The following is a 12,779-nucleotide window of genomic DNA, read 5'->3' on the forward strand; positions in this document are numbered from 1 at the left end:
AGCTTTTCAGTCAGACTGACATATATGGGCAAGAGAGAGAGAGAGAGACGGGTGTTTTGAGGAAAGTACAGTGCTCTCTAGAGAGACACAGACAGGCTAAAAGCTATCAGCAGGCCAGCAGAGTAGCTGTCAAACACCAGGCCCGGGACAAAACGTACTTGAAATCCATTCCTGTGTTGCGTTCGCTTGGGAAATGAAGCCAACAAAATGGAGAAGCCAGGACATTTGGCGTTCCAGCTGGGAGCAAACGATCCAGGATGTGAAGGGATTTCAACTACTATTTGACGTGGCTCTGATGAACACTAACTATAAAGACAGGGCAACCTAGACTAGACCATGACAAACCAGTAGACCCCACCCCCCACCCCTGGCTACACCCTCTACACTAGACTAGTCCCCTACAAACCAGAACACACCCCGAGAAAATAAAAAAAGTTCATGAAAAAAGAAGGCTCATGCAAAAAAACGAGTAGAAAAAAAGAAAGATTAACTCCACACGGGTACAATCACAGACGCAACTAGGCGGCGGCAAACAGTCATCGCCTTGATCTCCTTATTAGCTGTTCCCAGATACAACGAACGTGTGAGTGTGTGTGTGCACTGCATGCATTTGTCTGCATTTGCTATGTGTATGTGGGTGGATGGGTGGGTTGGGTGTGTGGCTATGGTTTGTGTAGGTGTGTGTCTGTGTGTATCTGTGTGTGTGTGTGTTACTAATACATAGTGTTGGGCAGGAGATGTGACTCTGCAGTGCTTCTCCCCCCTCCCCCTCTCCCTCCCCCTCTCCCTCCCCCCTCTCCCTCCCCCATCCCCCCTCTCCCTCCCCCATCCCCCTCCCCTTTTCCCTCCCTAGCCTCAGTCCAGACAAAGACCAGAGACAACACCAAATGAGGAGGCCAGAACTCTTGTCTATTCCTAAAGTTAATCAATCCTAAACTAAAACACATTAAGCTTCACAAGTTCTCTGTCATGAAAAAAAAAGTCAGAGTAAGTAATTCCATAGAAACACAATCATTGAGAGACTCGTACTAAGTCATCTAAAACTAATAAATGCCTGCTCATACACTCTGTTTAAGATATTCTCTATACGTGACATATCGATAGATACTTTATTACTGTTATCATGTAACATAGGCTGTTTGTTTATGTGGCTCCACTATCAGATGTCTGTGTGTCTTTGTGTGAGAGTGCATGGGTGGGTGGGTGGGCGTGTATGTGTCTGTATTTGCGTGTGTAAGTGTGTGTGTGTGTGTGTGTAAGTGTGTGTGTAAGTGTGTGTGTGTCCAGCAGGGAGCTTCCTTGGCCAGAGTAGCCCACACCTGGAGACAGAGCCAAAAGGGGTGGGTCTCAATTGTCAACAGACAGTCCTTCCCATCGTCTCCTTGTCCCCGCCCCTCCGGCCCGTGAGAGCCTGATGACCAAACCAGGAAGGAGACAGGAAGAGGAAGCATCAGCGACGGTGTTGAGAAGAACCCACAGATGGAGGTGGAGGCTCCGCCCCCCAGCGCGGGCGTGTCTCGGCGGACGGAGGAACGTAGAAAGACGGAACGCGTCGAGACGTCTGCGTTTTTTTTCGCCACGTCGGCTTGCGGGCCTCCGTCGACCAATCGGACGCTTCCGTCTGTGGACGTTTCCCCGTCCCGGCGGCGAGGGCCTCGGTCTACTGGGCCTCGCCGCGTATGAGGTGGAAGAGCGTGACGTTGTAGAGCACCTGGTGTCCGTTGTTCCAGGCGTAGAGGGTGCGGTCGCGAGGGTTGTAGTCCAGCATTGATATGTGTGAGTACCTGTTCTGGAACGGGATGTCCATGTACTCGTAGGTGGAGGAGTTGGTGGAGTAGGCGTAGTACACCTTGGTGCCCCCGGAGTAACCGTTGGTGACGTACAGCGTCCCGCAGATCATGAAGGCCTCGCCAGCGCTTCTCTTCGGGTGGTTGGTGGTCCACGATTGGACGATCTGGAGTGAGTTGGGGTTCAGCTTGCTGATCACGATGTTCCCCGCGTTCTGATTGGTGGCGTAGACGGCCCAGAGCCCGCCTTCGTCCACCATGAGGTCGATGTCCGAGTGACCGCCCCAGGAGTAGTGGTACATGTTGTTGTAGCCAGCGTAGTCCAGCTGGCGAGAGCGGCTGATGACTGACGTCTTGAAGTCGAACTTGATGATGGTGTGACTCTGGAACTTGTTGAAGTAGATGGAGCCGTTGTAGACCACCTGACCGGTACCGGACCACGGGTGGGGAAGCCGGTGAGACGTGAAGTTATCTGAGTTCATGAAGTCATACATGGAGCTGTACTCGCGTACAAAGCGGTTGTTGTGGTAACCGTCCATGTACCACACCTGTAGGTTTGTTTGCGTGCGGTAGACACAGGCAGAGGAAGAGAGAGAGGGAGGTAAAGAGAGAGAGAGGTGGAGAGAGAGGTAGAGAGAGAGGGAGAGAAATCAAAACGTGACCCCTGTCCATTTTGGTCACCAGACATGTGTGCAGATGTGTGTGTCTGTATATGTGTGTGTGTCTGTATATGTGTGTGTGTCTGTATGTGTGTGTGTGTGTGTGTATGAGCATGCCCTACATACCCTGGTGTCGTCTTCTGGGGCAAGAGGGTCCGTCATCCAGGAGCCGAACCTTGACCCTGACGTCTTGATGGTGATTGGCTCGCTGATCCCTGTCAGCTTTCCACATGCTGCAACAGCCAGAGACCAAATCTAACTCACCATTCATGACATCTGTGTGTGTGTGCATGTCTATGTGTTTGTGTGTGCACGTGTGTGTGTATGCGTGTGTGTCTGCGTGCGTGTCAAGTTGGAATCAGAAGTGTCCCAGTTGAAGGACTCCTAGCTACAGCATTCTCCTTTTAACCTCCTGAATAAATGATCGCAGGCATGAATAATACACAGAGCTCCTTCAACTTTTATACGAATGTTCTTCTTCTCTCGCATCCATCTCCCCATCCCCTCATCCCTCCATCCTCTCACCCTTTCATCTCTTAATACCCTCATCTCTCCATCTTCTCAACCCTCCATCCCCCCATCCCCTCATCCCTCCATCCCCTCGTTCCTCCATCCTCAATCCCTCTACACTCTGGAGTCCAGCCATTACGTCCCACCTCCCAGACTCTACTGAGTGTTCGGCCAGTCTGCTGGAGGACTGACCAACGTAACGTCTGCGCTCCCCGCGGAAGAAATCCGCCGTGACGTCTTGAAGACACACAGCCAAGCCACCGGGCGCCACGCCCCTGTCACCTGCTCGGCCTCCTGGGAGCTCTGAACGCCACGAGGACACAACGTCCCTTCTGCCATGTGACAGGAAACGCATCACAGACGGGTGGGGAATGAGCCCCATGGTGGCTGTCTGTGCGTGTGTGTGGGTGTGTGTGTGTGGGGGGGGGGGGTGAGAGTGAGTAGGGGTGTGAGAGTGGGGGGTGAATATGGGAGAATGAATGTGGGATGTGTGGGTGAGTGAGTGAGTCAGTCAGTGAGTCAGTGAGTCAGTGAGTGAGTATCTGTGTTTGTGTTTGAGTGTGTGTGTGTCGGGGAATGGGGGGTCATGTAAACCCCACTATGTCATGTAGAGTCGGCTTCCCTGTGGATAACTGTCAACAACCCCTTCATGAAACTCAGGGATTACAGCAGGGGGGCAATTCTGGCAATCTGCGGGATGCCATAATCCTGTGGACTATTTTTAGTCGTAAATTGAAGCTCCAGTTGTGGTTGCCAAACCTTTAATCTCAACGCTCATTTCTGAGAGGTCAATCTGAACGGACACATGGAGTATACATAATGAGATTACATTATCAGAACGTAATCCCAGTCCATTGATGATCAACTACTGCAATCCCAAAGTGACAAGGTAGCCTTTGATTGCACCCAGCAATATCTAGCAGTTAATTCCTCTGCTAAATAAATCTGTGTATAGTAGGAGAGGTGTTTTTTATCTTCCACACTGTATGTACGTCCTAAGACAAATTCATTAGATTTGTTGTTGTTGTTGTTGCTAATAACAAAATAATATTTAGTATATTGTTTATTATGTTGTGATAAGTAAATCATAATTCAGCAATAATGTTGTGTTTAAGGTAAAGTAGCCTATTTAACCTACATGGTATGTTTTCAATTTGTTGGTTTTATAGAAATGTCTGTAAGTATTAACAGCGCATGTGCAATAGTAATGGTAGAATATCGGTAAAAGGTTTTAGCGTTCAAGGAAGCTAACGTTGTTCCGTTGTTCCGTCGTGTATAATAGCTTAAATGTAAATTTGCCTTCAACAAAAAAAAAATTCTGTAGCATAGTTGTGTAACCAAGAAAACAATTGATGTGACAAATTCTTTTGGACTACAACTTGACAAGATACCGCAGTTGCTAATGAACTAAGACGCACCGTTCACCTGGCGCCTTGGAATGGTGAGTACCCTCCTAGTTGTTATGACTACGATAGCAACTCTGAGTAGATGTACAAGTAACCGAAGTAGCGTTAACTGAGGAAAGGACAAGATTCCATAACATTTATGTCCAATTTTGTCAACATTTCACAGTGTGCTCTGTTTATACTAAATTGTTATATGGTTTATGTTAAAAGGATGTTGTTGCTGTCTGAGAGTTCCCAAACAAATATCGTTGTATCGTAGGCTATACAATGACAATAAAGTATTTACCTATTCGTCATTATATCCGGTAATATAGAACAGGGAATATGAACGCGTTTCTCTTAAGTTTGTTCTTTTGTACTACAAGATAAATACTCCATACTGTGTGTATGTGTTCCATGAGTGTGTGTTCCACATGTATGTGTGTGTGTGTTCCACATGTGTGTGTGTATTCCCGGTGTATTCCACGTGTCTTCTCTGAGCCTACCTAATTTTTGCATGCATGCCCTCAGTCTGTTCTCCAGACTAGTGACTCTGGAGTGCAGATCGTCGTAGTCGTAGGTGCCGACCTCCTCCTGCAGGGCACCCAGCAGCCCCGTCACATTCTGGACCTCCTCCTTAAACTGCACAACCAACTGGGCATCCGCTTTGTACTCCTCCAGCACTGGGATCAACGGCCTAATCTCCTCCATTTTGGCTTTTATGGCCTGCAGGGTCAGAATAGGCTGGTTCAGTCATACTGTAGATATATAATATACATATATAAATATGTATATGCACGCAGGAGAGTATAGTAGGTATGGTAGTTGAAGCACACCTGTCTGTTCCTACATTGATCCTGGCCTGTCTATCTGCCTTTCTATGACAACCTGCCTGCCTGACTGACTGACTGACTGACTGACTGACTGCCTGTCTGTCTGTCTGCCTGTCTGCTGCCTGTCTGTCTGTCTGGGTGGGTTTGTATGGAGTGAGCCTAGCGGCTTACAGAACCACAGACACAGAGGCCCCAGCACCCCAGCACTTTAAAGCTTTTTATTTCAACCTTCAAGATGCAGGTTACATGCTTCATGTCACATACATCGTTTCCGTGGTCGTCAGGGTGTATATGCAGACGGGACTGATGGAGGCGTGGGTGAGAACAGAATCAGAGAAAGAGGAAAACTCTGGAGTGGAGTGACATGCAGAGAGAGAAAGAGAGAGAGAGAGAACAAGTGAGTGTGTGAGAGAGAGACAGAGACAGAGAGAGAGAGAGAGAGAGAGAGAGAGAGAGAAAGAGAGAGAGAGAACAAGTGAGTGTGTGTGAGAGAGAGAGAGAGAGAGAGAACAAGTGAGTGTGTGTGAGAGAGAGAGAGAGAGAGAGAGAGAGAGAGAGAGAGAGAGAGAGAGAGAGAGAGAGAGAGAGAGAGAGAGAGAGAGAGAGAGAGGTGTTTGTGGGGGTCTTAAGGGGGAGAGAAGTGCTAAGGCAACTGAAGTGCGAGGCATGATATTCAGGGTGCGGGGCGTGATATTCAGGGTGCGGGGCGTGATATTCAGGGTGCGGGGCGTGATATTCAGGGTGCGGGGTGAGACTGGGTGGCTGACCCTCTTCAGTCTGTGGCTTTGTTAACCCTTCCTAACGTTAGCCCTGCAAGCAAGAAGACGAGACACCATTGAGCGTTACCTGACTCTCACCTGTCTACACACACACATGCAGGCACATCAAACACCCACCACACATATACACACCCACAACATGCGCACATACACACCCACCACACACACACACACACCCACCACACACACAGACACAAACACGCATGAAATGCTTGGATCACCATAATCATGTCTATAAATGGGTATACTGTATTACTGCATACTCATTCACTGACAATGCACATGGTTTTCTACTGAGTCAAGTCATTTCAACCTGTCACTGAAAATACTGGTGTTTATTTCCTGTCAATTTGGTCGGTTTCCTTCTTGTGTTGCAGCTACACTGCGCCAAGCTCTAAGACACACTTTGACATTCCTACCATCTACAGACAGAGTCTCGTAAAACAGGCCAGCAGGATCCAGGAGAGGCCCTTACAGACCGGAAGTGTCCAGCAGAACTCCTACCTTGAACTGTCTGGCCATGTTCTGCTTGTGGTTCTCCTCCACTTGTCTGAACTTGGTCTCCAGCCCCTTCAGTTGCAGCTCCATCCTCTCCACGTACTGCAGGTCCCTCTGGGTCCTCTGGTCCAGGACTTGGATGGACTGGGTCATGTTCTGGACCTGGGAGGGGCAGGGAAGAGGGGTTATTCGTTTAGACGAGGGCAGTTTGTTGTGTTGTTTCTCTGGGTTGTTTGTTGATTGGTGCGCCGTCAGCGATGGGCTCATGCTACAGACACTTCCTGTGCTAAAAAACACTGGGTATATTGTGTATGAGTTATTGTCCTTGGATATGTTTTCTTCCCCAGATACTATAAATACGCTTTCATAGTTGTTGTAGAGGTTCTGGAACTAAGTCATGGACATGTTTTTAGTGATGCTGGAGTTTGGTAGCTGGTTGGGTTTCCTATCGGTCGGTAGTGTTGGCATGGTGACGCGGTGAGCTCACCTTCTCCAGGAGCTGGCGGAGCTGTTTGGTGCGTGCGTCCCGAGAGCACATGCTCTGCTGGGGCGCCACCACCGTGCACACGCACCGGCCCTCCGTGTCCTGGGCCGAGCTGTACACCTGCCAAGAGTCCTCCGGATTGGCCGGCAGCACCTGGAACAGGAAGAGAGACGGCACAAGTGTGAACGGACGGGGACACGGGCGGAGAGACAGACAGGTATGCTGGCTGAGAGACAGACAGGTAGGCTGGCTGAGAGACTAGGAGGTCTGCAGGCTGGCAGACAGACATGTACGAAGCCGGTATGGAGACCGGTCTTTTGGATAGACAGACAGACAGACAGACAGACAGACAGACAGACAGACAGACAGACAGACAGACAGACAGACAGACAGACAGACAGACAGACAGACAGACAGACAGACAGGAAGGCGGGTAGGCAGACACACATGGAGGATGAACCAGCTGACAGGATGTTGTTTCTTACAGTTGGATACAAGTGGGAGGTGGGTGTGTGAGATGGATACAAATCTAATGGGGAGTCTGACTGGGTACATGATTGATTGTGTTTCTGATTGGGGGGGTTTGAATCTCTCAGGCTGTGATTGGGTAGTAGTTGACTGGGTGGTTGGTTCCCTGCCTGATTCTGATTGGATGGGTGGAGGTTTGAGCGAGCTGCCAGTTGGAATCTGAATCCCTCTCCCAATGGGGGTTACGTAACATAAAGCACTCCAAGATGACGAGCCATGCTTACGTCACCACCCATCTGTGGTGGGACCTCGCTGTGCACTCTCCCTAATCTAAAATAATCTGAACGTTAGAAACCCGAATGGAAAGATCAAAAGACAATGCACACATTTGAATATTGCTTTAACGAGTAGTTACAGAATGTTGGGTGAACTCCTGATCTTGAAGTCCTGTAATCTTGGTTTTGATCTATCTGATCTTAAAGGATAAAGCACGACTATATAGTTGGGTATAGCTGTGTGTTGGAACGTCAGACTGCAGGTCAAGAGGTTGAGGGTTCAGTTTCCAATGTCTGTTGCTTTTTCGACAGAAGCATCTTCTGTGCGACTGTGTTATGACCAGCACAGTCACACAGACTTCAGAGCTTAGGGCGGGAGTGTTTCATGGAACCACAGGATTGAAACACAGCCAATCACACAGCTAGGATTTGTCCATTTTCTAGAGGCGGTTCTCCCTATCGTTCAATCAGTTCATTCAACAAATACTAGAGAGTAGAGAGAGGGAGAGTAGAGAGAGCACCTTTAATTATAGTAGCCTAAGAAGAAGTGTATATTAATCTTGTATTCATACAATGATAACTTGTTTCATTCTCATCGGAAGAAGTAATACTACTTTAGTGATTTGTTTAGATGGGCAGGGATTCCACCTTCTAACCATCATGTGATCATTGAGAGTACGCTGTATTGGCAGTTAAATTCTGTTAAGATATGAATCACTCTGTTAATTCTGATCTCTGATCATCTCCGTTTCACAAGCAGCAAACGAAACACTGAGATAATTACATTCGTATTGATAACGTATTAGCTGTCAGTCACTCACTCCGGTGATTCTATCCGGTATTCCCGGTGGTGCCACCGAGAGCTTGGTGATGTTGAGTCCCACCAGGCCCGGTAACGTTTGCGACATCCAGTTGGTTATCATAGCCATGGTGCTGAGCACCACTCCAATCTTCAACATAGGCACCGACATCTCTGCTCTCTTTACGCGTTAAAATCCTCATAGTACACTTAAGTGTGACGGGCAAACCGGGTGATTCGCAAAGCTGGTTATTTGGTGCACCGATGGGGCCGCGGCAGCGTGGAGATTTTGATTTGCCATATTCGGTAGCCCGGCGCAGGGTATCCTAACCTTAAAGCCGAAGATGATGATCCAATGCGGCTGAAGATAGTGAACCACTGCGCTCTAAATCTCACTCGGGATCAAAATACGAGAAGATTCAATTGACTCTCATTCGCTGTGCTCCTCCGCCACGCCCCGCCCACCGGCGCACAAAGTGACAGTGACAGAAAACACTACAGTGATGCGGCCACGGCAGAAGTGGCCAGTGAGCCTCGGTCGGTTACATTAAAAAATGTCATTCATGAAACTTCAATTGGTCATAATCTTTCACTAGAATGGTCGTTTTACGCATGGATCCTGCTAGACCTAAGACGGCATTATAATTGGCCAGGTGACATGTATCTTCAGCGTTTCAAATAGCAAAACAAGCTACCAGATGCTGCATGTCTCAATTGTCTAATTTGTATTTATTTTTTTTGCCAACCGATTGCAAAGTCTTGCTTTACTCTCACAGCTTAAACAAGGTGTTTTACGCACGGTCCAACCTCTGTGGACTGCAGCAGGTAGGCACCAACCACCGAGTTAGTATTATTATGTATTAAGGGCAGTTGTGCCACCTAGCGTCTGAAACGGGTATTACACGTCATGCGGGCTAATGTCTATAGAACAAAAAACGGCCTATTTATAGTGTCTTTCCGTGAATAGCGAAACATTAGTTCTGTATGGCACGGCATTTGAAGCGGTGCACTCTGCCGCTCGTAAGTGATGCATACCAGGACTTCCGCATAAATACACAACAGGCCTACTGGTTCCATTATTGATGAACTGCAAAAAAAAAAAAGGTTTCACAGTTTCACTGTGGATGAATAAATAAAACGATCAAATTAATTAGAGTAACACAAGTAGCCTACGATTCACTTCAAATCGTCCGTGTGTGAGAGTTTAAACAAAATACAGTCACCACTTACAGTAAAATGAGGCTTCGCAGCAGTGCCCAACAGAGGGCGCTATGTAACTGAGTGTGTGCAAGGTTACAATCTTGCAAAAGCACCAGTTAAAAGGTATCATGTAAATTAATTATTCATTTGAAAGAAAAGGGAACTGATGATAGTGAAAAAGGCATACAAAGTTGAGGGCAGGTGGGTGTAGGGTCATAGAACATGAATAGACTGAACTAAAGCCCTGACTACACAAACACAAACAATTTGAATACAAGGGGTGAATGACTTCATAATCAATTGCTGCCAATATTAGCTAATATTGGCAGCAACCAGCATGTTAAATAACATTCTCATTTGAGCTTTACCTTCAGGGGTTTTATACGTGTAAAAGTAAGACTATTGTGGTGGCTTTTAGGTTAACTTCCTTCAGAGAAATTATTCAACCATAGGCAATATGGGTTTATTTAGAAGACAAGCCTTTTTTCACTCTCAGTATTTGCAACATAACGTAATCAGATGAGTAGCTGTGGATGGAAATATTGTATGGATTTAGTTATAAACAAACGTCTGTAGCCTACATATACTAAGAAATTAATTCAACTAATTAATTTCAATAGACACATACTAATAGGCACATAGCCTAAGGGATTCTTCTCCCTTTTGTCATGTCAAATTATCTAGCCAACAGTAGAAACTAACTGACTTTGGGGTTTATCTACAGCATATGTGGTCACTACAGTTGATACGCTGTGAGTTATCATTTCTGCCGCGAGGACGTCTGGCCGTAGGATATTATTGCCGCATCATAATCCGTAGCTGGCGCTGTGGTCTCACTCTTGTACTGATATGGCTAATCTGTGGGATAACACGCTACTCCGGGCTCTGAGTAGTGGAACTAGGGTAAAATGGCGTTTATTTAAAACCTACTTGGGTGAGTTCGGTGCCCATCAGGATGAGGAGGCTGAGAGTGAGGATCTTGCTGGTCGGTTGCATCTCGGTCCGGTGCTCTCACATGTAGATAGTCTGTTTCTCGCCACAGAATTCTCCTCTTCTTCGCGCCCTCTTCGCCCTGTAATCGTCCTCGCGGCGCTCAGCACAAAAACATAAAAGGTAAATAATAAGGTGGTGTGTGAGAAACCGTCAGCGCATCTTTATCGCATCTTGGCTCGTGCTGAAGAACCTTCCCTCTCTCTGCCGCTCAGATTCAGCCGCCTCTGACGCGGGCGTGATCAGCGGTTAACATGAAGCAGTCCCCAACACCGACTCCAGCTATGGTCAGAAGTTGGCACCTTAAAACAAGGTCAGGGTTTGTGCGCGCAAGCGAGGTAAATTCGGGGAATTGGCGGAGCTGAGCTGTCCGTGGTGCTGAAACCGGATATTGAGAGTAGCGGGGCGAGAACCTGGAGGAGAACGGGGCGGGGTTGGAAACTAAGGGAGGATATAGTGGGCTCGGGGAAAAGGCGCGCGATGGGTGTTCTGTAACCAAACCATCTTGCTATTTAAGCAAGGACTCGCCTAGTGGTTGGGAAGGACACAATAAGCCATCAAGATCCATATCAAACGGCCGTAAACTAATAACGTTCTTGATGTGGCGTATCTGTTAGGGACTGCTACACACACACTAACACACGGAAATGTATTCCAGCTGCTTTCTCACATGATCAATAGCCAACAATCAGGTTGTTCTGCTGCTGTCTCCTTCGGGATCGATACGGCTCTGAATGATCGGGCTGCCGGCACGGGATCAATGCCCCGGCCCGCAGTCGCTGGAGAATCACTCCGACTCTCCTGCTAATTCTGACTGCCAGGACACACACATGCACACACGCACACACATGCGCACGCATGCACACACTCATGCACCCTTCACCAACACACACATGCAGTACACACACTCACACACACACAAACACACTCTCACACACGGACATAACATGTTATAGACGAGAACTGTTGCTGTAAGTATCAACAGGAGACAAGACGTTGTGTGATGTCCGTGATCCCCACGTCAACAGTATTGTCTGGCGCATCTGATATGCACTTTGATCAGCGCTTCACTTTGTAGGATTTTTACTTTAGGTGGAAAACCATATGTCAGACTCCTCTAGTGTGAAATGAACAGGGGTCTTTCAAATGTTAATACTTCCTTTGCAAGGAAATCAAAGCCATGATGATCATTTGATGGGGTCTTTTAATACATCTGGTCCTTCTAGTCTCCCTGCCAGTCTGCCTGTCTGAATAGCTTAATATTCACCATTACTGAGTGATTTACGCCATTGTGTGCTTCTGTCAGGCTTCACATGCAGGACTGCTGCAGTAAACTCTCTCTCCCCCCCCCCATCTCTCTCTCTCTCTCTCTCTCTCTCTATTTCTCTCTCTCTCTCTATTTCTCTCTCTCTCTTTCTCTGTCTCTCTCTCTCTCTCCGTCTCTCTCTCTCCCCCTCTCTCTTTCTCTCTCTCTCTGTTTCCCTCTCTTTTTCTTCCTTTCCTTCTATTTTTCAAACTCTTCCTCTGCTTTTCTCACCCTCTCTCTCTCTCCCTTCTCTCTCACTTTCTTTCTCTCTCAGAAGAGGAATACATTCACACAATCAAAACCCTTCTTCCAATCTATCTTCATGTCTGTGTCAGTGTGTCAGTGGCCTCTCCTCTATGGAGTTAGATTAGTTTCATAATTCAAACAAACAAACGCAACACGATTCAAACAAACTTAACACGATCCAAACAAACGTAACACGATTCATACAAACATAACACGAATCAAACAAACAAACGTAACACGATTCAAACAAACGTAACACGATTCACAAATGTATTTCGTGATTCACAAATGTAAAGCGATTCACAAATAAATGACCTTATTACATTCGTTTGCAACCTGACAAACACAAGTTACAAATCCCTGCATTCGTTGGTGTGAATCCTTGCATTCGTTCGTGTGGATTTTTGGAACTTTCCTGACGCGCTTTGATCCACAAATGCATTTTTTCTAAAAGATATCCTCAGCAGCCTATCAGATCGTCTCTTCCAATTTTAGCCAATCACATTAACGTGTCTATGTGGACTTCAACAACCTGCCATAATGACGGACATCGTCTCCTT

General features: G+C 47.2%; 1 protein-coding gene across 3 annotated transcripts; it reads right to left on the bottom strand.

Annotated features, from left to right (window-relative positions):
* Positions 1–830: 830 nt before the first annotated feature.
* On the bottom strand, positions 831–11,066 carry LOC124486793 (noelin). Of its 3 annotated transcripts, XM_047048616.1 has the most exons (7): positions 8,500–8,789; positions 6,939–7,088; positions 6,458–6,613; positions 4,848–5,067; positions 2,573–2,679; positions 1,619–2,335; positions 831–1,536 (listed from the first exon to the last, which is right to left on the bottom strand). In XM_047048616.1, the coding sequence occupies exons 1-6, from the start codon at positions 8,647–8,649 to the stop codon at positions 1,661–1,663; spliced, it is 1,458 nt and encodes a 485-aa protein (XP_046904572.1). In that variant the 5' UTR covers positions 8,650–8,789; the 3' UTR covers positions 831–1,536; positions 1,619–1,660. The 3 variants fall into 3 exon arrangements, with proteins under 3 accessions (XP_046904572.1, XP_046904573.1, XP_046904571.1); XM_047048617.1 differs by lacking the exon at positions 8,500–8,789 and adding an exon at positions 10,608–11,066 and having other exon boundaries at positions 831–2,335; XM_047048615.1 differs by having other exon boundaries at positions 831–2,335; positions 8,500–8,797.
* Between the last annotated feature and the right edge of the window lie 1,713 nt (positions 11,067–12,779).

The sequence above is a fragment of the Hypomesus transpacificus genome, chromosome 24 (assembly GCF_021917145.1).
Source record: "Hypomesus transpacificus isolate Combined female chromosome 24, fHypTra1, whole genome shotgun sequence".
Lineage (NCBI taxonomy): Eukaryota > Metazoa > Chordata > Actinopteri > Osmeriformes > Osmeridae > Hypomesus > Hypomesus transpacificus.